Below are 23372 nucleotides of genomic sequence, written 5' to 3' on the forward strand. Positions count from 1 at the left end.
ACTGTTGGGATGGAAAGAGAGACAAAATGGGACCAGGGTCTCAACATCCCCTTAAAGGCCATACTCCTCAACGACCTACCATCCTTCTATTACGCCTCACTTCCAAAGTAATTGTAAGCTGGGTTTTAATTAAAAGGCTATTTATAAAGAAAACTTTTAAACGAGAAAAATATTAGTGATGAGTCTGGCGGTGGGGCACACGCAGGTGGATGTCTGTGAGGTTGAGGCCAACCTGGTCTACAGACTTGAGTTCCAGTACAAACAGGACTACACAGAGAAATCCTGTCCTGAAAAACAAACAAAGTGATGTTGACTTTTTTTTTTTTTCACCTTAGAAATTTGAACTTATTTTTCTTTGGACTGTCTGGGTCCTTTACCAATTTTGGCAAAATATCTGTTAGAACCGAATGGAATATCTATTTTATTTTTTAGATGTGGCCTCAGGTATTCCATGCTGGCCTCATCTTGTCACACGGTCGAGGACGACCTTGAACTTCTAACGCTCCTGCCTCCACCTCGAGAATGCTGGGATTACAGACTTGTGCTACCAAGCCTAGTTTATGCAGCGCTGGCTATAAAATAGATGAGGAACGTAAGACCCAGGAGTTAAGTACTTTCTAGCCAAAGCACTGTTGGGGGTTGTCATCCAGCTCTTCAGACTCCAGAGATTCCCCTAAACTATAATCTATCCGCTTCAGGGTGGCTTGTCTAGAACTTGCTGTTCTTCCATGCTCATCAACTGAGCATTTAAAATTATTTTAGAAAGCAGTTGGAGCTAAGCGCATGCGGCCCTTCCTCTTCGCACGATTGGACGCTTTGCGTCTCTTTTGGCCCTAGGGACTCGCCGTCGTCCGACTGAGTAGCTCGCTGGTTGATACGATGGCGACTGGTACGCCGGATTCGCAAGCACGATTTGGTCAGTCGGTGAAGGGGCTTCTCACGGAGAAAGTGAACACCTGCGGGACCGACGTGATCGCGCTCACCAAGCAGGTGCTGAAGGGCTCCCGGAGCTCCGAGGTGAGCGGACCGTGGACTCTCTGGACCCGGTACTCCCTGCTCTCGCCCCGGTAGAGGCAGCGCATTGCATCCTGGGGAGTGTAGGCTGTTGGCCCAGGCGCGTGTTGCATTCTGGGTGTGTTTCTTCAGTTAAGGTTGAACGCCTGTAGCAGGAAGACGGATTGTGATGGGAACCTCGGTTCTAGAAAGGGGGGAAGAAGCACGGGCGGGCGAAATGAGCTGCGTCTCCTACACAGTGCCTGTGTGTGTTCGGGGTCGCCTGTAATGAACATCAGTTCCCTTTCGAAAGGGCTTGGCGTTCCTCTCAACTTCCAAGATTCCTTTCACCCCTTTGTGGGTTTATTTGTATTTCTGGCCACGTTCTTCATTGTTTTTTAGAATAGCTTTTTCCTTTGCCCTGTTTTCCTCTCCCTTTCTCCATCTTCCCCCTGATTCTATGACTGGAGTGATTTGATGGTATGTACACTTGGCCTGTTGAAGTAGGTATCTACCCTAGAGAAAGTGTGTGTCCGTACAAAGACATGTGCATATTCATAGCACTTTGGTTTTCATGAAACAACAACCCACATGCTCATGGACAGGTAAACGGACAAACGAAAGGCAATGACCTCATCATTGGCATGTATTTACTGAAGGGAGAGTAAGGATGCAAACCTGTCATCTGATCTCCTAGGCCGAAGCCGGAGGCCTAAAATACAGAAGCAACTGTTTAGGAAACTAAAACCCAAAAGAATTGAAGCGCATGTCCATTTTGCTAGATGAACCACCCAGGCATGGCTAAGACTTCCAGTTCTGCCATTCTTGAAACGGAGGCCTATAAAACAGTCAAGAGCCTAGGATCTTTTTTTAAGATTTCCATGAAATTCCCCTGCAGACTTGTTCATTATCTTGATTTTCCTTAAGTTAGTAACACTGACTTAGCTACCCATCTTCAACAGTGTTCTTAGAATAGCACGTCTCACTTTTACACACCTGTTTCCTATGTAGTTGCACTAACGGCACAGTATGTTCTCAGTTCTTTGGATTTGTGTAGAGTGTTCACAGCATCCGACTTACATTAATTAAAACCTGCTGTGTAGCTAGCTTTTACTGACAGTGGCTACACAACAAAACAAAAATCCCAACTGTATAGGAAGTGCTTGGCCTTACTGTGTAACACAGCTGTTGATGTCTCTGCTGATCTCTGGTGACGTGCTTTGTTCGAGGTTCCATTTGACACACCGCTTTTAGGATTCAGTGTTGAGGGAAAGTCTGAAGAAATTAAAGAACTGTTACATTGCTTTTTCCAAATATATATTATGCAAATCATGGTTTCTCCTTTTGACACTATCATAGCTTCACAGAGTTCCTGTGCGGTTTTGTTGGCAATCATGTTGAATTTTTTAGTGTGTGATTTATAGATTCTGTATCTTTTGTAGGAAATGTCTGTGTATGCAAAATATCACATACATCATACAAATGTACACACATAGTTTTTAGATAAATTGGGGGAAGAGATACTATAAATATTCTTAAACTTTTAAAAGGTGGGTTTTGGGCCAGTGAGATGGCTCAGCATGTAAAGGGGCTTGCAACCAAGCTGGGCTGTCGAAGTTCTGTCCATCCTGAGACCCGTTGGTGGAGGAAAGAACAAACCTCTGGAAGTTACTGTCTAGCTTCCACAAAGTATGCCAGGGTACACACATCCCCCTCTCCTCTTCACAAAATAAATAAATGTAATTAAAAATTTTTTTTAAAGCCAAGTATAATAGCACATGCCTTCAATCATGGTACTTGGGAGGCAGAAGCAGGCAGATCTCTGTAAGTTTGAGGTCTACAGAGTGAGTTCTAGCTTAGCCAGGATTACATAGTAAGATCCTCTACCCCCGCACCCCAAATTTCTAAGAGATGGTTTTATTTAACTCTATTATGTATTGAGCATCATAATGAATTTATCATTACATGGTACTAGTTGGATAAGCTACCAAAAGTCACTGCCATCATTGGTTGCCTCTAATGTAGCCTGTCCCTTCCCATTCCTCATCTTGGTATTTCTTTCTCATATAAGCATCTTTTCTTGTAGGAGAGTTTGAGTGTGATCTCATTTAAATAATATGGATTAAATCAAGCTGAAGTAAGCCTCACATAATCTCACAGTTCTCCAGACTTTGTCTTCATTGGATTTCTTCTATAGCTCACATAGCATATCCCCTCTGCTATTTCCTTTACTAGTTTGTGAGGTGGTTGAGCTGTCACAGTGACTTTCTAGTTCACAGCTTTTATTTAACACATAGTTTCAAATGTCTGCTTTGTGCCAGGAATTGTTCTAGTTTGAAGGGAGTCAGTCCAGGTACTCAGGAAGCTTAGTATTTTTGGTGGTAGTGGTGTTGGTCTTGATGATTGAATCGGGAGCCTAATTAATAGGAGGCAAGTGCGTTATCACTAAACTGTACAGCCCAGTCCCAAAGTGTCTGTTGAAAATGCAGTGGATTGCTAGGTATGACGGTGTTTCCTGAATGCTTGTAACTCTAGCTTTGGGATTCCTGGAGCTCCCTGGCAACCAGCCTGACTGACTGGTAAGCTCAGATTTATCGAGAGACTCTGTCTTTCAAAGCAATTTCATAGAGTGAGTGAAGATAACCTGATGTCAGTCCTCCCTACACACACACACACACACACACAGACACACACCCTACACTCAGCCTTGAATAGTGATGACAGTGATGGCCAGTGCTGCTAACTCCTCTTCTCCTTCTCTTTCTCCTCCTACTTCTCCTTTCTCCTCTTTTCCCTCCTGTCTTCTATCCTTCTTTCTCCTCTCTCTTCTTTCTTTTCTTCTTTGGTGTTGGGGATCAAACTCAGGACCTTGTCACATCGTGCAGTCACTCATCTCTCCGGTCCTTGAGCTCTTTCCATGTTCCTTCTTCCTTTCTCTCATAACCCTAGACTCTTTTTTTTAATTTTTTATTTTTTTTGAGACAGAGTTTCTCTGTGTAGCCCTGGCTGTCCTGAACTCACTCTGTAGACCAGGCTGGCCTCAAACTCAGAGATCTGCCTGCCTCTGCCTCCTGAGTGCTGGGATTAAAAATGTGTGCCACCACTGCCTGGCTCACCCATAGACTCTTCAGTCTGCCCCCATTTTTCCTTTCTCTTTGGAACAGGGTCTTATGGAGCCCAAGCTAGCACAGAGCTCACTGTGTGGCTGGAGATGACATCAAAGGTCTGATCCTTCTGCTTCTCCTCTAGCATGCTGGGCTATAGGCATGTGCCACCATCCCCAAGTTACGTACTGTCGGGTAATGATCCAGGGCATGCACCCGAGGCAGTCTACCAATTAAACGCCATCAGCCCGAGTCTCTCTTTGTTTTAGATTTATATAATTTGTATGTGTGAGTGTTTTGCCCGTGTGTGTGTGTGTGTGTGTGTGTGTGCGCGTGTGCGTGTGCGTGTGCGTGTGCGTGTGCGCACCGTGTGTGTGCCTGGTGCCCGCAGAGATCAGAAGAGGGCATCGGATCCCTTGCAACTGGGGTGTGGGTGGTTGTGATACACCATGTGGGTGATGGGAACTGAACCTGTTGTCTTCTGTAAGAGCAGCAAGTGTTCTTCACTCCTGCACCATTCCTCCAGCTCCCCTAAGCTCGTTTTTAAAGAGTCAGAAGTTAGTGGTCCAGCCAAAGCAGTTTTGCAGACTTCTCCCAGGCTGTATTCGTCAGCTGTGTTCAACAGAGCTCCATTGCTCTGGAGCCCTGACTCTTCAGGAGCGTGGAGCTGTGGAGCTGCTGCTGTTGCAGTGAGGTAGATTATTTTCTTGGAGCTGGGGATTGGTCTAGACCTGCCGCTAAATCACCATCCCTTCTTACATTTTCTTATTTTGAGACAAGGCCTCACTAAGATAGCCACCCTTACTCTGTAGTCCAGGCAGGCCTTGAACTAGTGAGCCTCTAGCTTCAGCTTCCCTAGCAGCTGGGATTATGGGCCTGTACTACCAGACCAGTCTCCCTGGGGGGAGTCTTGATCATAATGCTTTATTTCTGTTCTCTAGCTACTGGGGCAGGCAGCTCGGAACATGGTACTACAGGAAGATGCCATCCTGCACTCAGAAGACGTAAGAAACCACTTCCTTCATGAGTGTGTGTGTGTGTGTGTGTGCATGTGTGTATGTATGTGTGTGCATACATGTGTGTTTGTGCATGTGTGTATATGTATGTGTGTGCGTTGCGTGCACATGTGTGTGTGTGTATGGGTATGACCGCAGGAAAGTGTATCATCCTGCTTCTCTCTCCGTTGCGCAGAGTTTAAGGAAAATGGCAATAATAACGACGCATCTTCAGTACCAGTGAGTATGTCCCGACCTGCCGCACCCTTACCTCAGCCTGGCCATTTCTCTTGTGCGTCAGCACATCTTCCCAGAGGGGCAGAGCCTGGCAGGACTGTGCTACCACTGCATGGCCCTGGGAGACACTTGGTGGGTATTTGTCCACTCTGTGCCCAGTGTGGTTCCTGCCCTGGAGAATGGGGCGGGGTGGTAACTGGCTTCCGGCATGCAACACAGTACCAGCAACACAGAAATCATTCAGATCTTGAAAGATACGGACAGCACCTTCGTTGTCATTTTGAAGACAACTGTAATTGAATTTGCCTTTTATTGTAGTTTTTTCTTGTCTTGTATTTTATGTGGTTGATAAGATGCTTGCATACCTATTGGGATCGTATGTCTGAGAACTTGAGTGCTGATAGCTAATGCTGAGGCTGTGTCTTAGGTGTGTACATATTAAGTATGTAGTTACTTGGCTCCAGGTAATTATATTAAGTTTAAGTGCATTCTTTCTGCCCGTGTGATCTGTTCATGCTAACTTCTCTTGCCTCACCATGTCTCTCTGTTTCTTTTCTTCTTTCCCTTCCTGACTTAGGCAAGAAGCTATTCAGAAAAAGTAAGTGACCTCAGGGATGGTGGGTGGGGCAGACTGAAGCATGTTGGGAGTGACACTGCTATGCCCAGGATCTGTGAAAAAGTGGTTGACATGTGTCTTTAAATGACCATTGTTTGGCATAGCCTGTTTAGAATGTAAGGAACATGGTGTATTTTAAGGGTGTACATGGTTCACTGCCTTTAAGTTCTAGAAGTGACAGGGGACAGAGGCCCCTTAGGAACACACACATCTGTTCATATTAGTAATAATTTGTAAATAGAGCAGACATACTAAAGTCACTAAATTATCTCATTTTCTTAAGTTTCATTGTGCTAAGTTTTTGTAAGCCTTTTTTTTTTTTTTTCTTTTAATTTAAGGCCTCTTACTATATGGCCCAGACTAACGTGAAACTCACAACCCTGTCTCCACTTCCTGAGTGGTGGGATTGCAGGTGTGTGCCTCCATGGCCATCTGCACAAACCCTTCTTCATGGTTTACTTTCTCCCTGACCTTAAGATGGGATCGTATTGAGCTTCCATGGTGGTCTCGAACTTTTGGGTTCAGATGACCCTCCCCTGGGTAACTGACTGGCAATTGTGCCATAGTACCAGACTGAGTTTAAACACTTCTGGTCCCAACTGGACCGAGGTCAGTTTTGCCTTAGACTGATCAGGCGACACATTAAAGGAGACATCATACAAAGAAGTGTCTTTCCTGCTCATTTCAGACAGTCCTGTCCTCTCTTTTGGTTTCTAGTGTTGAACAGTCACCTGACCTGCAGGACCAGTTGAGTCGGTTACTGAAGTAGTGCGTCAAAACAGTTATTGACTTCTCTGCCCGATGCCAAGGAGGATGTGTCTTACACAGCCATCAGGCGGTGTGCTTGCTTTCCATTTTCATCTCCAAAAATTCGTCTAGAAAAGACTTGTGGAAAGAAGTCAAGTGATTGAACTTGGAATCACTTCTTAAATTGCATTAACCTGCACTCTTATCAGATACTTAAGTTGTTTCATATTAAAATAAAATTCATAGGTTCGGTTGTTAGCACTGAAAAAATTAAAAGACACCTTAACTTGTTAAAAGCTGTATTGGCTGACATGATCCTGAAGCACATTGCTGTGCCTTTTTTTGACAGTATGTCCCTGTATAGCCCTGGCTTTGAACTCTCAAGTGCTGGGATTACAAATCACCACAGCTGGCCGCTGAGTAACATATAGTCTCAGATACTCGGGAGGCTAAGCAGGAGGCTCACTTAAGCACAGAAAGCTTCGACCATCCAGGGCAACACAGAAAGAGCCTGTCTCCAAGAAGACAGGAGATAGAGGGGCGGGTGTCTATTGTGAGCAGTGAGAATGCTTCCTGTTTAAAAGATGTTTAATCATTCATTCAAGAATCTTCATTTAATGGACACAGGATGTGGATAAAGTCTGTTATCTCCTTTCTCACTGCAAGTTCTTATATGAAACTCAATCCTCTCTGGCCAGCTGCGGCTCCTTGCCTTGACCTTTGTTCCTGGCTCCTTTCTTTCTGTGACTCTTGATTAAGTGACCTTCCTTGGTTCGTTTTGTAATCATTTATAGCCTTTCCATTTCCTTCACATTTGGCAGTAAAGTCATGCAAGTGGATCTGCTGATAATTAAGTAAAGTCATGAAATGAACTACATAGAGAGACCCAGTCTCAAACAAAACGAAAAGGATAAAAATGTATAAAATCAGTGAATAGTTGTTAGATATTAGTTTAAGTGTCACCTCAACCATTAAAGTATAAATTAATAAATTTATCAGTGACTCTGACATGTATAAAATGAATTAGATTTGAAAGAATTATCTCAGCTTCATGCAGAAAATTTGATCAATGTACAAATGTCTGGCTCCATTGCAAAGCTACCATTTGAAGGAATGTATCCATATCAGTTAAGAGAGATAATCCACAAAGTGGTAAAGAAGGAACCGTTAGTGTGGCATTTGATTGTGGTACCATTCCTTTGACTTCTACAGACTGTCAAAAAACAGACTCCCAGCATATAAAACATGACCACTAAAAAAAAAAAAAAAAAAAGCTGGTGAGATGGCTCAGCAGTTCAAAACACTTCTGCTTTGCTTTTGAAGAGGACGCAGGTTCACTTCCCAGAACCCACTTCATACAGCTCATAGCCTTCCATAACTATAGCTCCAAGTGGTCTAATGTCTTCTTCTGGACTCCTCAGATACCTATATTTGAATACAGACACATGCTGATATACACAAATAATTTTTAAAATTATTAAAGCAGTTCATTTGCTGAAGAAAATGTAATTTTCATCTAAAAATAAAAAGGAAGATAAAACAAAATTCAGACCAATCATTTATGGATGTTGATGTTTACTATTGTTCAGTGTGTGGATGTCTTGCCCGTATGTCTCTCTGTCTGTACCACATGTGTGCAGGACCTGAGGAGACCAGAAGTGTCAGGTCTCCTGGGGCTGGAGTTATAGACCATTGTAACCCATGATGTGGGTTCTGGGAATCGAATTCAGATCCTCTGGAAGATCCAAGTGCCCTTAATTGCTGAGCCATCTCTTAAGCCCCTGAAGACTCTTGGGGATGCTGGCTACTTTTGAAAGCTCTATTTTGTTTTTGTTTTAATTACAAAATAAAAAATTCAAGGTGGCCAGGGCTATGTAGTGAAGCATTATCTCAAATTTTCCCTTATATTTCTTTGTTGTGTGTGTGTGGGGGGGTGTGCACGTGTGGAGGTTGGAGAAATAACTTATGGAAATGAGTTCTCTCCTTCCATCAGGTAGCCCTGGTGGTTAGCCTCAGCTCATCAGCCTTGGTTCCAAGGGCCCTTACCTGCTGAAACATCTTGCCAGACAAAAGCTCTGTATCATGAAACATGGTTCTGTGTGCTTAACCAAAATCTGTCTTCCTGGTCTGTCTTGCACTTGCTAGCTGAGTAGTTTCTCAGGCCAGCATGTGGCAGGGTTTTCAAGACTGACCTTGGAGATAAGGGAAGAAAACAGGAAAATTTCTATATATGATCATCTTTTTTGTTTGTTTTGTTTTTTTAATCTTAAAAAAATCAAGGTGTGAGCCAGGCTTCGTGGTGCACACCTTTAGTCCCAGCATTCAGGGAGGCAGAAGCAGGCAGCTTCCTGTAATTCTGAGGCCAGACTAGTTTACAAAGTGAGTCCAGGACAGCCACACAGAGAAAGCCTGTCTTGAAAACCAAACAAACAAAAAAAGTGTTTTTCTTTTTCTAATGTTTAAGACATAGTTTGAAATTGTTTCTGACACGAACTCATGAGCTTCCTCTCCCCCCTGGGGGAGGAGCAGCCTTGCTAGGCCACAGATAAGGACATTGCGACCATCCTGAAGATACCTGATAAGCTAGGGCCAGATGGAAGGAGAGGAGGACACCCCCTCTCAGTGGACTCGGAAGGGGGCAGGGAGGAGATAAGGGAGGAAGGGGAGGATTGGGAGGGAAAGAGGGAGAGGGCTACAGCTGGGATACAAGTGAATGTATAAAATTATTTAAAAATAAAAAAATATTAAAAAAAAGACATAGTTTGATAGGAGAGCTCCAATAGAAAGCCTGCCCTTCAGCAGAGCTGATACATAGAACATAGGGGCTGTGTTTGTGGCCCAGTGGTGGGTCCCTGGCAGACATGAAATCCAAGGATCACTCTTGAACAATAGGCAGCATCCTCAGCCAAAGCCAACAAACCATGGCAGCTAAGGCACCAACCAGTCCAAATCAGCCCAGTGTGGCAGATGCCGAGGGAGAGGACTGGCAGCTGGTAAAGCTGATAGTGGTTTGCCTATTGCGGTTTGTGTGGGTGTGATTATCAGGTGATTTAGACCACAGACGGAAGATAGTGGCCCAAGCGAAGCCGAGGACGTGCTCTCCCTGCCCTCTGGCTCAGACAACGCTGTCTCTAACACGGAGAAGGTAACTGGCTCAAAGAACTCGTTTTAAGGGGAGAATGTCTTGAAAAGTGATGTTCAGGAGAGCTTTTATCCAAGTGCTAAAAATTACTCAAAGCTGATAAAAATGGTCATTTTTTAAAAAAACACAGTAATTAAAATGTCCCGATATAAAAATATTCCAGCAAGAATTGCCAGTGATCTTTTTCTTAATGATTTATTTTTATGAGCATTGGTGCTTTGCTTGCATGTGTGGCTGTATAAAGATGCCGGATCCCCTGGAACTGGAGTTACAGACAGTTGTGAGCTGCCATGTGGGTGCTGGGAATTGAACCCTGGTCCTCTGGAAGAGCAGCCAGTGCTTTAAACACTGAGCCATCACTCCAGCCCCTGGTTGGTTTTAAACATTTAAAAGAAAACTTTACATTTCTTTATGCATGTATGTATGCTTGCCGTGGTCTGTATGTGGAAATCAGAGGACAACGTGAAGGAGTTGGTTTTCCTGTGGACTCCAGGGATGGAAATCAAGTCTTCAGTCTTGATTTCAGACACCCGTACCCACTGACCCATCCCATTGTCACTCTATTAACTTTCAATAACAATAACAACAACAGGGAATTTGCAATCTTACTAGATGGAGTTCAACCATTTTTTGAAATTACAAATGGGATTGAAAACATAAGACATCTAGTTAGACATTTCTATTTAGACATCTTTTCTTTTATACCTCTATATCTCCTTATCTTGATGAATGGGAACATTTGTTTCATCCACAAAGCAAAGACATACAAAGAAATGCAAGCTGATTAAGACGGCATAGCTGTAAAAACTAAAAGCGTTTGCCACACAAGCCTAATTCTGGGTTCCCAGAGCCCATTGTGGAAGAGAGAACTAACTTGTGCAAGTCAGCTGTTTCCACACGTGGGCATGGTGCCCATGCACACAGAGAACAATTTAAAAAGACATACAGACATAATGGCGGGAACGGAAATACTTTGTTTTGTTTGTTTTCATTTTTTTTTCAAGATAGGGTTTCTCTGTGTAGCCCTGACCTCTGTAGGCAAGACTGGCCTTGAACTCACAGAGATTCACCTGCCTCTGCTTTCCAAGAGCTAGAATTAAAGGCATGTATGGTTATAGACAATGATGAAAATCCCAACCATTCCATTTTTACCAATAAGGACTCAGGAGCAAGATCCAGCTAGCTCAGAAAGCTAGAGGAAGCACCCAGCTGACCTTCCTTCTCAGCTCAGGTCCAGATGGAAAAAACCCAAAAGCCTCATTAGTACAACTGACAGCCCAGGAGGAAAAAGCCAAAAAACCCAAGGCCAAAGCCTTGCTAGTTCGAAGCCCAAAAAGCCAGAGAGCTTAGGAGCTGAAGCCTAAGCTAAAGCCAGAGTTTGAGCTAAAAGCTCTGCTTTTTCTCCACGCTGTCTCAAATACTCTTTAATCCTTGACAGCTGGTTTCTTGCTCTGCCTCTTGACCTAGGGTTAATTTTATTAACCAAAAGTTCTTGGATTAAAGGTGTGTGCTAGGGCTGGGTGACCACACCCTCATCACCTGGTTACAATAAACAGAAAGCTCTTGGACAAAAGTGTGTGTTAGGACTCAACAGCACCAAACAAGAAACAGGGTCTTACAGTTCACAATTTTGGGTTTCCCGGTGGGATCAAATATCCTCGAGCAGGCATGGAGACTGCCTGGCCCAGCTCCTTTTTAAAATCTGCAACCAGGCTGGCCAGGTGGCTCAGCAGGCAAGCCCTACCACGTGGTTGTCTTCCTGCCCCACAGTGTGGAAGTAGAGAAGCAACTTCCTAGAAGTCCCTTGGCCACACGTGCACCAGAGCACCCTCGCCCGGAAGTATAGAAGATGTAATATGAGCAAAAGTAGTGTGAGGCAAAGTGGCAGCCCATGGGAAATCCGTGTCAACTGTGAGGTAGTATAGTGGGCATGCTTTTCTACATACAGCTGGACAGTGGCCACACCATGATGGGTTTGTCCCCGAGACATTCCTGAAAAGGCAAAGCTACAGGGAGAGAGAGCCAAGTCGGTGTTTGCTTGGGGCCCGGGTGTGGAAGAAGGGATTTCCTATCAAGGGGCACACACAAGCAAGCACAAGCTTTCTGAACCAGAAAGCCGCTTTCTTGGGATATTTTGAGACAGGCTTTCCCTTTGTAGCCCTGGCTGTCCTGGAACTAGCTCTGTAGATCAGGCTAGCCTCAAACTTGGAACTTTGCCTGCCTCTGCCTCCTCTGTATCTGTCTCCTGGGGTGCTGGAGTTAAAAGGTTGTGGCTTCGTGCGTTTTGGTTGTGAAGTGCCTGTTGTTGCACTAAAGAAAGGTGAATATCATCGATGTAAATGATACCTCAGTGAACGACTTTGTGAGACTGAATAAGGAAAGGTGATTTCCTTCCACAAGAAAAAAAAATATATGGCTGCTCATTTAAGACACACACAGAGTTTACAAATGAAACTCAGTGGATCAGTAAAGGAAGATGTCAACTAATAAAACTATTCTTTGGGATGCAAGGACTCAAGGCCACCAAAGTGATAGGACCCAGAGGTGTGTAGAGCTAGCCAGCTAGCCAGGGTCTTGCAAAGCTCTGAAGTTGCCCGTCGGCCAGGGGGCGTGGCTTCGGCGAGCTTGCTCCGAAGAGGGCTTGAGGGGAATTCCGGGTTCAGGAGCGTGAGTCAGTGAGTGTCTTCCCCCTCGGCCTCCTGGCCAGTCCCCTCTGACCTCCGCCTTCCCACAGGCCCTCAGCGGCCCCCATCCTGTCCCAACCTCTGGGCGGCCCAGCTCGTTTCTGGTGCCTCCCTGCCTCCTCGGTTCCCTTCCACTCCGCCCCCGTGTGCAGCTATCCCTCCATCTTGGCCTCGGGCCCCACTCTCAGTGTAGGCACCCCGTTTAGTTTCTCTTCTTCCTTTGCCAGTGGCTGCTCCCCGAGAAGCTGAGATCCACAAGGACGTTCAGGTGAGGGTCCCAGGGAATGGCTGCGTGGGATCGCTGGGCCTAGAGAAGAGCTGCCAGCAAGAGGCTTGGGCAAGCTGGGGAGGCCAGGCCAGGCCAGACCGGGCCACGGGGTTAGAGTTTTGCCTTGAGCAAAGGCCACTGGGCTGTAATTAGCGTAGTGGAGCCTTCTCTGCAGGAAGCAGGTCCAGTCCTTTTTCTCCTGGCTTCTCATTTTTGGCTTCTGTGTCAGAACTACTACGGGAATGTACTGAAGACATCTGCAGACCTTCAGACTAATACTTGTGTCACTCCAGCCAAGCTGATCCCCAGGCACATCCGGGAAACTCTGCAGAACATACATGAAGATGTTACTTCAAGGTAGAGGGTGTGTTCTTTCCCCTTGAAGCCTCAGACAGTAGTTTTCTCATACTGGTCACTAGGGAACTTAGCCATCTCTGCTGGCCATCCTGCTTGCCATATCTACCGTAACACCCCCAAAGTTCGGCACTGAGCTGCCCACTTTCCGATGTGGGAAGACCCACAGCTGAAGACCCCTTATCTGGGTGTCCCTTGTTATTGCAGGATTCATTCAAGCTCCCTGGGGCCTGACAGACATTAAAGTTTGTTAATAGACTGGCTCACACTTTCTAACCAGCCACAGCTCCTGCTAGCCTTGCCTTTCCCTGACACAGTATTGCCCACCCAGAGAGCAGTTATCAAAGAGGGTACCTCTCCCCTTGCCCTCCATCACCCCACTGAAGTCCTCCTTCAGTCACGAAGCAGACCCCTCCTGCACTTCTCCCTGCTGGCATTCTCTGTAGTCATGGTTAGCATTTTTTTTTTTCCTCCATACTGTAGTTTTTTACCTCTCAAGTTACAGTCCATGCACCTGGGGGGCAGAACTCTTTTCCTCAGTTGTTACAGACCTGAGTTGGAATTTTTCAGCCAGTGCCTTAGATGTATCTATCCAACCAATATCTTAGATGGTTTACTTAAGTCTTGCTACCTTGCACAGTGCCTATGACACTGTGCTATGGCAGGCATAGCCCCCATTTAGTGGGGGAGACAAGACAGAAGTATAGATGGATGAGGGAAAAACAGAGGGAGGGAAGTATAGATTTAATATTTGAGAATTTTCTAGCCTCTGTTTTTAATTATTTATTTATTGGTTTTTTGAAGCAGGGTTTTTGAGACAGGCTGTCCTGAACTTGGTTTTGTAGAGCAGGCTGGCTTCAAACTCACAGAGCTCCTCCTGCCTCTGCCTCCGCAAGTGCTGGGATTACAGGTGAGCGCCACCACTGACCTGCCTAGCCTGTTGTGAAAGTACACCGTTTCTGCGTCTCAGGTATTATGGCTGTGGTCTGGTTGTTCCTGAGCATCTGGAGAACTGCTGCATCTTGGATCTGGGTAGTGGAAGCGGCAGGGATTGCTATGTGCTTAGCCAACTGGTTGGTGAAAAGGGACACGTCACCGGAATAGACATGACTAAGGTCCAGGTAAGGCAAGGATTTAGGGGAAAGGAGAGGTTTCTCCAAGTCATTCTTTGGGGCCTGAAACTGCTTCCTGGTTTTCCTCAAGGTAATTTAAGCAGGCTGGGTTTTTGTAGCCTTCATTTCTGCCTCCAATAACATAGAAGTTGAGGACATTGTCAATCAGTAACTGTCCTGGAGAATTCAGTCAGAGGTCTAACCTGATAGAGGAGCTTGTGATATCCTCTGGCACTTCCTCTTCTTCATTCTTCTGTCCTGACAGATTTGCCACAGGAGAAGACTTTCAGGGCAGGGAGCTTCTGTCCTAGGCTGTTGGAATCCTTAGTGTCTCAGGAATCTTGCATATGTATCTAAAATAACCCAGGGTAGGGAAGCCTATGGCATTAAGAATAGAACAGGTTTTAGAAAAAAAATGCTTTATTTTTGAAAGATGTTGATTATCAAATCTGTATTTTTCTTTCTCTAGGTAGAAGTGGCTAAAGCCTATCTTGAGTACCACATGGAAAAATTCGGTTTCCAGGCACCCAATGTGACTTTTCTTCATGGCTGCATTGAGAAGCTGGCAGATGCTGGGATCCAGAATGAGAGCTATGATATCGTCATGTAGGGCAGCCTTTCCGTTATGTGTAAAGCCCGTTTCTTTTCGAGTACCCAAATGCTGCCACTTTTTTACTAACTGACTCTTGTTTAGGAGACTAAACCAAATCTAGCAGGTCTTCATAAAGGAAGGGAGTGCTCTCTGTAGTCCATTAACAGCATTGCTAGGTGTGTCTAGTCTTGTAACACAAAAACATAAACTTCAAAGATTGTGAGTTTTTCTATTCTGTCCCTCAGCTGCACATCTTTGGGTGAGTTTAGTAAAAGGCAATGTTGTGTCGCAGTGACAACACATCTGCCCACCGGATGAAAGCCAGGGTATTCCCCAAACCAGCCAGACGGCAGCATGTGCTCCTCTTATCTGTGGCTGTGGGTCTTCAAATGACAGGGACCTACTGTAAGAAATTGGTATTGGAGGATTTCCTTCTTATGTGGACATCGGTGGGTGCTTCCCCAGACTTCAGTGCTAGAACCTACTGCATACCAAGGCTATGTGGTAAACACAAAATAGCCAGCCAATTGCTACCAGGGCCGGATGAACAGAGCACCCGATCAATTCAGACCCGAGAGCTGATGATATCCAGAGCTATGGTAGTCATTCAAGATGTGTGAGGCTGCTATTGAGAGAACCTAGCAGACTATTTAGGGTTTTTTTGTTTGGGTTTGTTTTGGTTTTTTGAGACAGAGTTTTTTTGTGTAGTCCTGGCCGTCCTGGAACTCAGGATGTAGACCAGGCTGGCCTGGAACTCACACAGATCCTCCTGCCTCTGTCTCCCAAGTGCTGGATTTAAAGGCGTGTGCCACCACCACCTGCTCTAGCAGAGCGGTTTACAGTGCTTTTTCTTGCAAGCAGAATGAGTCCACCGTAGAATAATGCCGAAAGCTTAGTAGAGGCGGGTAGCATCGTTGTTGATTATCGCTGGGTGTGGCGCACTGTGCAGCACCGAGATGCTGTGCCTTTCTGCACCCAGCAGCCATCCTCTTAGCATCACCACACACACTTTGCTGTTTCACTACCTAGTTGCTTTGGCTATTGCGCTACTGGGCAAAAACAGGCTTTACTGTAATCATCTAAGACTACCATCATACGTGGCATTTTTTCCTTTCCTTTTGTTTGTTTTGAGATAGGCTCCTACTATGTAGTTAGGGCTGGCCTGGAACTTGCCATGTAGGCTGGCCTTGAATGAACAGAGGTCTGCTTACCTTTGCTTTCTTCCTAAAGGCATGCACCACCACATTTGGCAATGACTGCATCTTTCTTTTTCTTCTTTTCCTTTTTTTTTTTTTTTTTAATGGCAAATTATGGTATCTTGCCTTTCTCATTTTCCCAGAGTCATTGTTAAATCATGCCAAGGTGACGGGACTAGGCTGTGTTCTTTTCTTTTGTTGCTGGGAATTGACCCCTCAAGAAACATTTTTTCCATTGAGTCAGCCACACACAAAGCCTCAAATGAAAATGCTGGGAAAGCACTTTTGAGGAGCTTTGTTCACCTGGGCCTTGAACGCCTTGCTTGATAGGCATCTGAGTGCAGGTTTTGTTTTGTTGCCTGGTGAACATGAGGACAAAAGCAAGGGTCACGCTTCATATTCAGTCTTGCACATTTGTATACACTGGCTGCTTAAACAGTTTTCCTATCGCCCTTGTCTTGGGGGAAGAGATGAGTATGAGGAAGAGAGGAGAGTCAGGAAAAATCAGGTAGCCTGGTTGGTAAACTGTAGGTACCTTTTGGATTTAAAGGACTTAAATCCTTCAACATCTGCTTTTTCTTTCTCACTTTTATAAAGATCCAATTGTGTTATCAACCTTGTTCCTGATAAACAGCAAGTTCTTCGGGAGGTGTATAGAGTGCTGAAGGTAAGGGGAGGAGGGAGATAATCTTTAAACAGCAGAGAGGGCTGATGAGATTATGCTGTCTTTTGGAACTAAGACTTCAAATTTTTGATTTATCCATTAAATTAAGAGAGAGCTAAGCTGGTCATGCTGGAAGATCAGGAGTTCAAGACCTTTGCCCTGTAGAGAGTTCAAAACCGACCTCAACCATTTGAGATGCTTTTTCAAAAAACAAAAAAGGATGCAAAAGGTGAGGTCCGGTCAGGTGAGAGTAGTGCCCTAGGTAGGGTTTATTTTCCTGTCAGGATGCAGGCCATTGGACCGTCCACATGGTTTCCTTCTGTCCTGTTCCTGGTCGCTATTGACCGTGATTCTCAGATAATACCTACAAAGTCACCAACTTACTCTGATAGGTTTCTATGAATTTGCCTTTTCTAGAACAGAGAAACAGGACAGGGTTTCTCTGTGTAGCCCTGTCTGTCCTGGAACTCACTTTGTAGAGCAGGCTGGCCTTGAACTCACTTGCCTCTGCCTCCCAAGTGCTGGGATTAAAAGCATGCCCCACTACTGCCTGCCTTTATTACCATAATTTCTCAAGGGCTAAGACTTAATTCCATAGATGTCATCTCTCAGTTTCATAGACACCTCGGGCTGTATTCTGTTTGGACTCACTAAAAATTTAGGCAATCTGAACGTATTTTAGAGATACTCATGTTTTTCTCGCCTGTGTTCTTGCTTATTTAAAAACTTTTTTTAAAAGATTGACTTATTTTACATGAGTGTTTTGCCTGTCCACATACATGTGCACCACGTGTGTGCCTGGTGCCCCCAGAGGTCAGAACTGAACCTGCAGATGATCGTGAGCCACGATGTGGACATTGGAGACTGAACTTGGTGCTGCTGCATCAGTGGTTCTCAATCTGTGGGTCATGACAAATTGAGATCACATCACATATCCTGCTTATCGGATATTTACGTTATGATTCATAACAGTAGCAAACTTACAGTTAGGAAGTAGCAACAAAATAATTTTATGGGTGCCGGGGAGATTGCTCAGCAGTTAAGAGTGCTTGCTAATCTTCCGGAGGACCCGGGTTCAATTCCCAGCACCCACATGGCAGCTTACAACTGTCTATAACTCCAAGATCCAACACCCTCACACAGACATACATGCATATAAAATGCCAATGCACATAAAATAAAAATAAATAAAATTTTTTAAAAAGTTAAAATAATTTTGTGGTTGGGGTCCCCACAACATGAGGAATTTATTAAAGGGTCGCAGCATTAGGAAGATTGAGAACCCCTGCTCTACATTCTTGTTGTGTCTACAAGAACAGCAAGTGCTCTTAAACTGGGCTGGAGAGATGGCTTCTGAGTTTCATTAATGCCTGTGTATAGTGTGTGCACGCATATGCGTGTGAGACCAGAAAGAACATGATATCAGTTGTCAGGTGTCACCCTCAGTAGCTTTCACCTTTAGTTTTTGAGACCTGAGCTCTCACTGAATCTAGAAATCACCAAATTGGGTAGGACTCCCAGCTGATCAGATGGGATTTACCCATCTGGGCTGGGGTTATAGACGCAAACCTTGCCCGCTTTTGTGGATGCTGGAGACTGGGACTCAGTAGATACTCCCAAAAGCCAGCACTGTACCTGACCATCCATCCGTCCAGCCCCTCATTGGAACATTTCCACAAGTGCAGCAGTGCTCTCAGAGGACATTCATCCTCTCCTTGTCCTCTCAGGCTTCTCCACTTTCCCTTGATCTTCTTCTTGAGTCTTAGAAAGCAATTTTATGTTGGATAGGGCACCAGAGAATAAAATACCTTGTCCCTGTGTGCTGATTTTAACAAGGGAGGCAGCTGTTATTTGTTGGAAGGTCAGCTTGGTCAGTATCAGCTCAAAATACTGGGATTTTTGAAACTGATCTTTTGTACTCATCAATTTTTTTTTTTTTGCCTGTTATCTAGGGCCAATGTAATCTTTAACCTTGCTCAGATGCACACTGTTCTCTTTCAGCATGGTGGGGAACTCTATTTCAGTGACGTCTATGCTAGCCTTGAGGTGCCAGAAGACATCAAGTCACACAAAATTTTATGGGGTACGTGTGCTCTTGTTTTATTCACATCAACGATTATTGACTAGTGTAGTATAAGTTCCCATGAGACCCCTGGATGGGAGAGCAAATGGCCCAAGGCCAGGAGGTTCTCTCCCCTCTTTTTTCCTGCCACTCAAAAGCAATTTGAGGGCTAGGAGATGGCACAGTGGGTAAAGGCATCTGTGGTTCCTGGCTGGCAATCTGAATTTGATTCCTGGAACTCATGTCAAGTTGGAAAGAAAGAACAAATTTCATAGAGCTAGTCTCTGACCTGCACCCTGCACGTGTGCACACACACACTATAAATAAACTCTTAAAAAAGTGATGTGATCTTAGGCAATTTCATTAATCTGTTATTGTTTTTTAAACTGTAAAATGAAAATAATAACAGACTACTTTTAAAACTATTTTGAAGAATAAATGAGATTGAGTATTTATTCCTTTGTTGTCGTTTAAGGCTCTCTAGAAATTGAGATAAACAAATGCTCATGAGCATTTAAGCTGGGAGTGGTTTGCCTGTGCTCTCAGCTCTCTGGGGATGGAAGCATGAGGATCAAGGTGTATTCAAGGCTGGCATGGGCTACACAATGAGACAGGCTCAAAAAAAGCAAATCTTGTTTTTCAAATAAATTGTGTTAAGTTTTTCTTATTATACAATAATATAAACCAGTAACGTTAAAAGCAGGAAAATACAAAGTTGTGGTGCACGCCTTTGATTCCAGCACTCGGGAGGCAGAGACAGGCCGATCTCTGTGAGTTCAAGGCCAGCCTGGTCTGCAAAGTGATTCCAGGACAGCCAAGGCTACACAGAGAAACCCTGTCTCAAGAAAAACAAAACAAAACAAAAACACAAAGAAAAACTGAGTTTGATCCCCAGAATCCTCATGGTGGAATGAGAAAACCACCCCCTGAAAGCTGTCATCTAGCCTCCACGTGTGCACCATGATCTGCTGTTTACACACAGAAAACCAAAAAGCGTGTAAGCACATAGGTAACTAAGTAACTAAGCCAGGTATTGAGGTGCACGCATTTAATTCTAGCCCTCGGAGGCAGAGGCAGGCAGATCTCTGAGTTCAAGGCCAGCTCTGCATACAACAGTGGTTCTCAACCTGCAGGTCACAGCTTCTTTGGGGGTCAAATGAATTGCCTAAGACCACCAGGGAACACAGATATTTACACTATGATTCATAACAGTAACAAAATTACAGTTATGAAGTAGCAACAAAAATAATTTTGTGGTTGGGTGGTCACCATAACCTGAGGAACTGTATTAAAGCGTCACAGCATCAGGAAGGCTTGACTGCTGACAAAGACAGTTCCAGGCTAGCCAGGGCTTGTAGTGAGAGCCTGTCTCCAAAAAGCAAGAAAATACATAAATAAAACAACTTAAACAAAACGTTTTTTAAAAGTACAAAAAAATGTATTTCCTAAGTTGAAACCCTTTTTAACATGTTATTTTATATATATGGGTATTTTGCCCACGTGTAGGGCTGTGTACCTTGTGTATGCCTGGCGCCTGTGGAGGCCACATGAAGGTGTCCAGTGCCCTAGGACTAGAGTGACAGACAATTGTGAAGTGCCATGTGGGTGCTGGGAATCCAACCTGGATCCTCTAGAAGAGCAGCCAGTGCTCTCAGCCTCAGAACCATCCCTCCAGCTCTGGTGTAGACATGCACAGGACACAGTTTCATACAACTGTGCTTTCAGCCTGAAGCGTTTGGACACTGGTGACCATTTAGCTTGTTCCCCACTCATTGCTGAAACATAAAACTTGTGTGAACATGTTTGCCCTTGAAAAAAACCTGCAAGCATGCCTTGTGAATGTTAGCAGTATTGTTGTAATAACAGATCATTATGGAAGGAAGAGGCAGCTTTTATGCCATTTTATTCCCATTCGCAGTGCCTTTCAGAATATGATCTAACATACACAAGTACTATGATTGTGTCTCAGTAGAACCAGCACGTCATGCCTGCCCAGAAAATGGGTCTCAGAGACTGTTAGCTAACAAATTCTGTTTTTTTTTTCTTTTTTTTTGGGGGTGGGGGGGGGTTGGGAGTTAGTTTTGGGTCAAGACAAGTTTTATCTGTGTAGCCCTGGCTGTCCTGGAACAGGCCCTGTAGACCAGGCTGGCCTCCTGCCTCTGCCTCCCCAGTGCTGGGATTAAAGGCATGCGCCATCATTGCCTGGTTTACAGGTTCTGGGTTTAACCATTGCTCTCTAGGCCTTGTGGATACTTGCAGGTAAATTTATTATTTCTAGGCCCTACGTTTTTTTTTTTTTAATTTATTATCATCACTATTACTATTATTTGTTTATTTTGAGACAAGGTATCATGTAGCCCAGGCTGGCCCTGAACTCCTCACTGTATCTCCCAATGCTGGGGTTACAGGTGTATGCCATCCTGTTTGGTTTAATGCGGTCCTAGGGATCAGATCTGGCACTTTGAGCATGCTCAGTAAGCACTCCACCAGCTAAGCTACACCCCCAGATCTTGTGGTTTTGTTTTCTTGAGGAAGGGTCCTATACTTACCCAGGCTGACCTTGAACTCTTCATCATCTTGACAGTCTTCGCACGCTGAGATTATAGATGTGCGCCACCTTGGCCAGTTAGGCCCTACAGCTTGATACTGTGTTCCCGTTAATTGTACAGGCTATGTATGTCCTCAGTACTGCTTTTTATATTGATTGCTCTGTGTTTTTTTTTTTTTTCTTTTAAGGTGAATGCCTGGGTGGTGCTTTGTACTGGAAAGATCTTGCCATCATCGCCCAAAAAATTGGATTCTGCTCTCCTCGTTTGGTCACTGCCAATATCATTACAGTTCAAAACACGGAACTAGAAAGTGTCATAGGTAGGAAACAGCGGCAGGGAATCGGTGACTGCAGTGTGAACGGTTTCTGGTCAGTTGTTAGTTTATGAGTGAGTCCCACCGAGGGAAACTGCATCTTCTGTAAGTGTCCATCTTGTTTCTGAGTGTCCACGTTCAGCCCCTCCCCCAGAGTGATATTTAGTAAAGTATTTTGAAACCAATCGGTGGAAGTGTCCAGAAAGAAGGTTGATGGCAGGCAGTGAAGAAGGTCACCTTCCCAGTGTGCTCCGTACTTGGCTGTTGACTGCTGCTGGGTGCCAGAAGTGAGCTGTGTTTGTCTGCTTTCAGGTGACTGTCGCTTTGTGTCTGCCACATTTCGCCTCTTCAAACTCCCTAAGACAGAACCAGCCAAAAGATGCCAAGTTGTTTACAATGGAGGAATCGCAGGGCATGAAAAAGAGCTAATCTTTGATGCGAATTTTACATTCAAGGTAAAAAAAAAGAAAAGAAAAGAAAGAAAAGAAAAGCTTCCCGCTATGATATGATGGCAGTATGGCTCAGTGGTACAGCACTTGCTAGCATGTGCAAGGCCCCGTGGATCTTGAATTTGACCTTGACTTGCTTCCCACTATTCTGATGTCTGTTGGTTTGTGTAGTTTTGTTTTTTCCTTTATCAAAGTCTTCATTTTACATACAGTGGAGTTTTATACCTCCTTCTCTTGACCAGTGGTTCAAAGGGTATAGAAATTAGCGCGCCCTTTTAATTAGTTAAAAAGATTTCTGGTTTAAGATGTGCTTCAAGTTTGGAATTCCTAATAAGAACACATTATCTGGATGAGTATGGCAAACCCTGTAAGATGCTGCAGCTGGTACGGGGGCAGGGGCTACCTTCAGAGTGCCTCAGAAATTGGGATGTCATAAGCTTGCTGCATTGTGTTCTGTCCCATCCATTAGATGTTTGAGTTGTTTTTCCTTCCATGAGGGCTTTGTCAAATGTCTGTCACCTGAGATTCACAGCTTCGGGGCTACTCTGATATGTGACATATGTGGACCACATCCTTGAAGGCCACCTGTCAAGATGCTGCATGGCTGTTAGACCCTCAGGATCACTTAATCTCCCACTGAGCCCAGGCAGTCCTACCATTCCAGTGATTCATTCTTGCTCCATGCATTCCTTCAAAAAACTTAGCAGACTCCCTTGTCTTTTGGCTTCTTTCTCCCTTTGGTCTGTGTCCTGCTCTTCTCCAGCCTTCTTGACTCTTCCTCTCTTTTCTTTAGACTTTAACCTTTCATATTCAATGTTCTGCAATTTTGGGGGGCCATCAACTGAATTTCTTTCAGTCTTTGTCGTAATCCAGTTTACAGACAGGCTCTTTTTTTCTGTGGTCTAAGAGTCTACATGCTTGAGTTTTGTTTGTTTATTTATTTATTTGAGACAGGATTTCTCTGTGTAGCCCTGGCTGTCTTGGATTCCTTGTAGACCAGGCTGGCCTTGAACTCACAGAGATCCACCTGCCTCTGCCTTCCAGAGTACTAGGATTACAGGTGTGTACGTTACCACACCAGCTGCATGCTTGGGTTTTCTTTCTATGGCTGTTGTCATTGTCTTGAAAGGAGGCATTTGGCTTTTGTAAGTTGACAAAGAACACTGTCTTTCCAAATGCTGTCATTTAGGGCTTTTGTGGCTACTCCTTTCTTTTCATTTACCTGATCTTGGGTATTTCCACCCCCTCTTTCTAAGCCTCCCTTCCCACCCAAATCAGGGTGGGAATATATATAT

General features: G+C 44.6%; 2 protein-coding genes across 2 annotated transcripts in view; both read left to right on the top strand.

Moving 5' to 3' along the window:
• Positions 1–585: 585 nt before the first annotated feature.
• On the top strand, positions 586–8241 carry Borcs7 (BLOC-1 related complex subunit 7). Its single transcript, XM_055591765.1, has 5 exons — positions 586–1017; positions 5039–5101; positions 5289–5332; positions 5907–5927; positions 6663–8241. The coding sequence occupies exons 1-5, from the start codon at positions 880–882 to the stop codon at positions 6712–6714; spliced, it is 318 nt and encodes a 105-aa protein (XP_055447740.1). The 5' UTR covers positions 586–879; the 3' UTR covers positions 6715–8241.
• A 4203-nt stretch (positions 8242–12444) lies between these two features.
• Positions 12445–23372, top strand: part of As3mt (arsenite methyltransferase) — a 28409-nt gene continuing 17481 nt past the window's right edge. Inside the window, exons 1-9 of the mRNA XM_055591538.1 lie at positions 12445–12509; positions 12746–12786; positions 13016–13143; positions 14111–14261; positions 14722–14858; positions 16638–16707; positions 18706–18787; positions 21503–21634; positions 21941–22083. Of these exons, the coding sequence (XP_055447513.1) occupies position 12509; positions 12746–12786; positions 13016–13143; positions 14111–14261; positions 14722–14858; positions 16638–16707; positions 18706–18787; positions 21503–21634; positions 21941–22083 (885 nt within the window). The 5' untranslated portion in view covers positions 12445–12508. The remainder of the gene's footprint in view (positions 12510–12745; positions 12787–13015; positions 13144–14110; positions 14262–14721; positions 14859–16637; positions 16708–18705; positions 18788–21502; positions 21635–21940; positions 22084–23372) is intronic.

The sequence above is a fragment of the Psammomys obesus genome, unplaced genomic scaffold (genome assembly GCF_907164565.1).
Source record: "Psammomys obesus unplaced genomic scaffold, mPsaObe1.curated_primary_1811, whole genome shotgun sequence".
Classification (NCBI taxonomy): domain Eukaryota; kingdom Metazoa; phylum Chordata; class Mammalia; order Rodentia; family Muridae; genus Psammomys; species Psammomys obesus.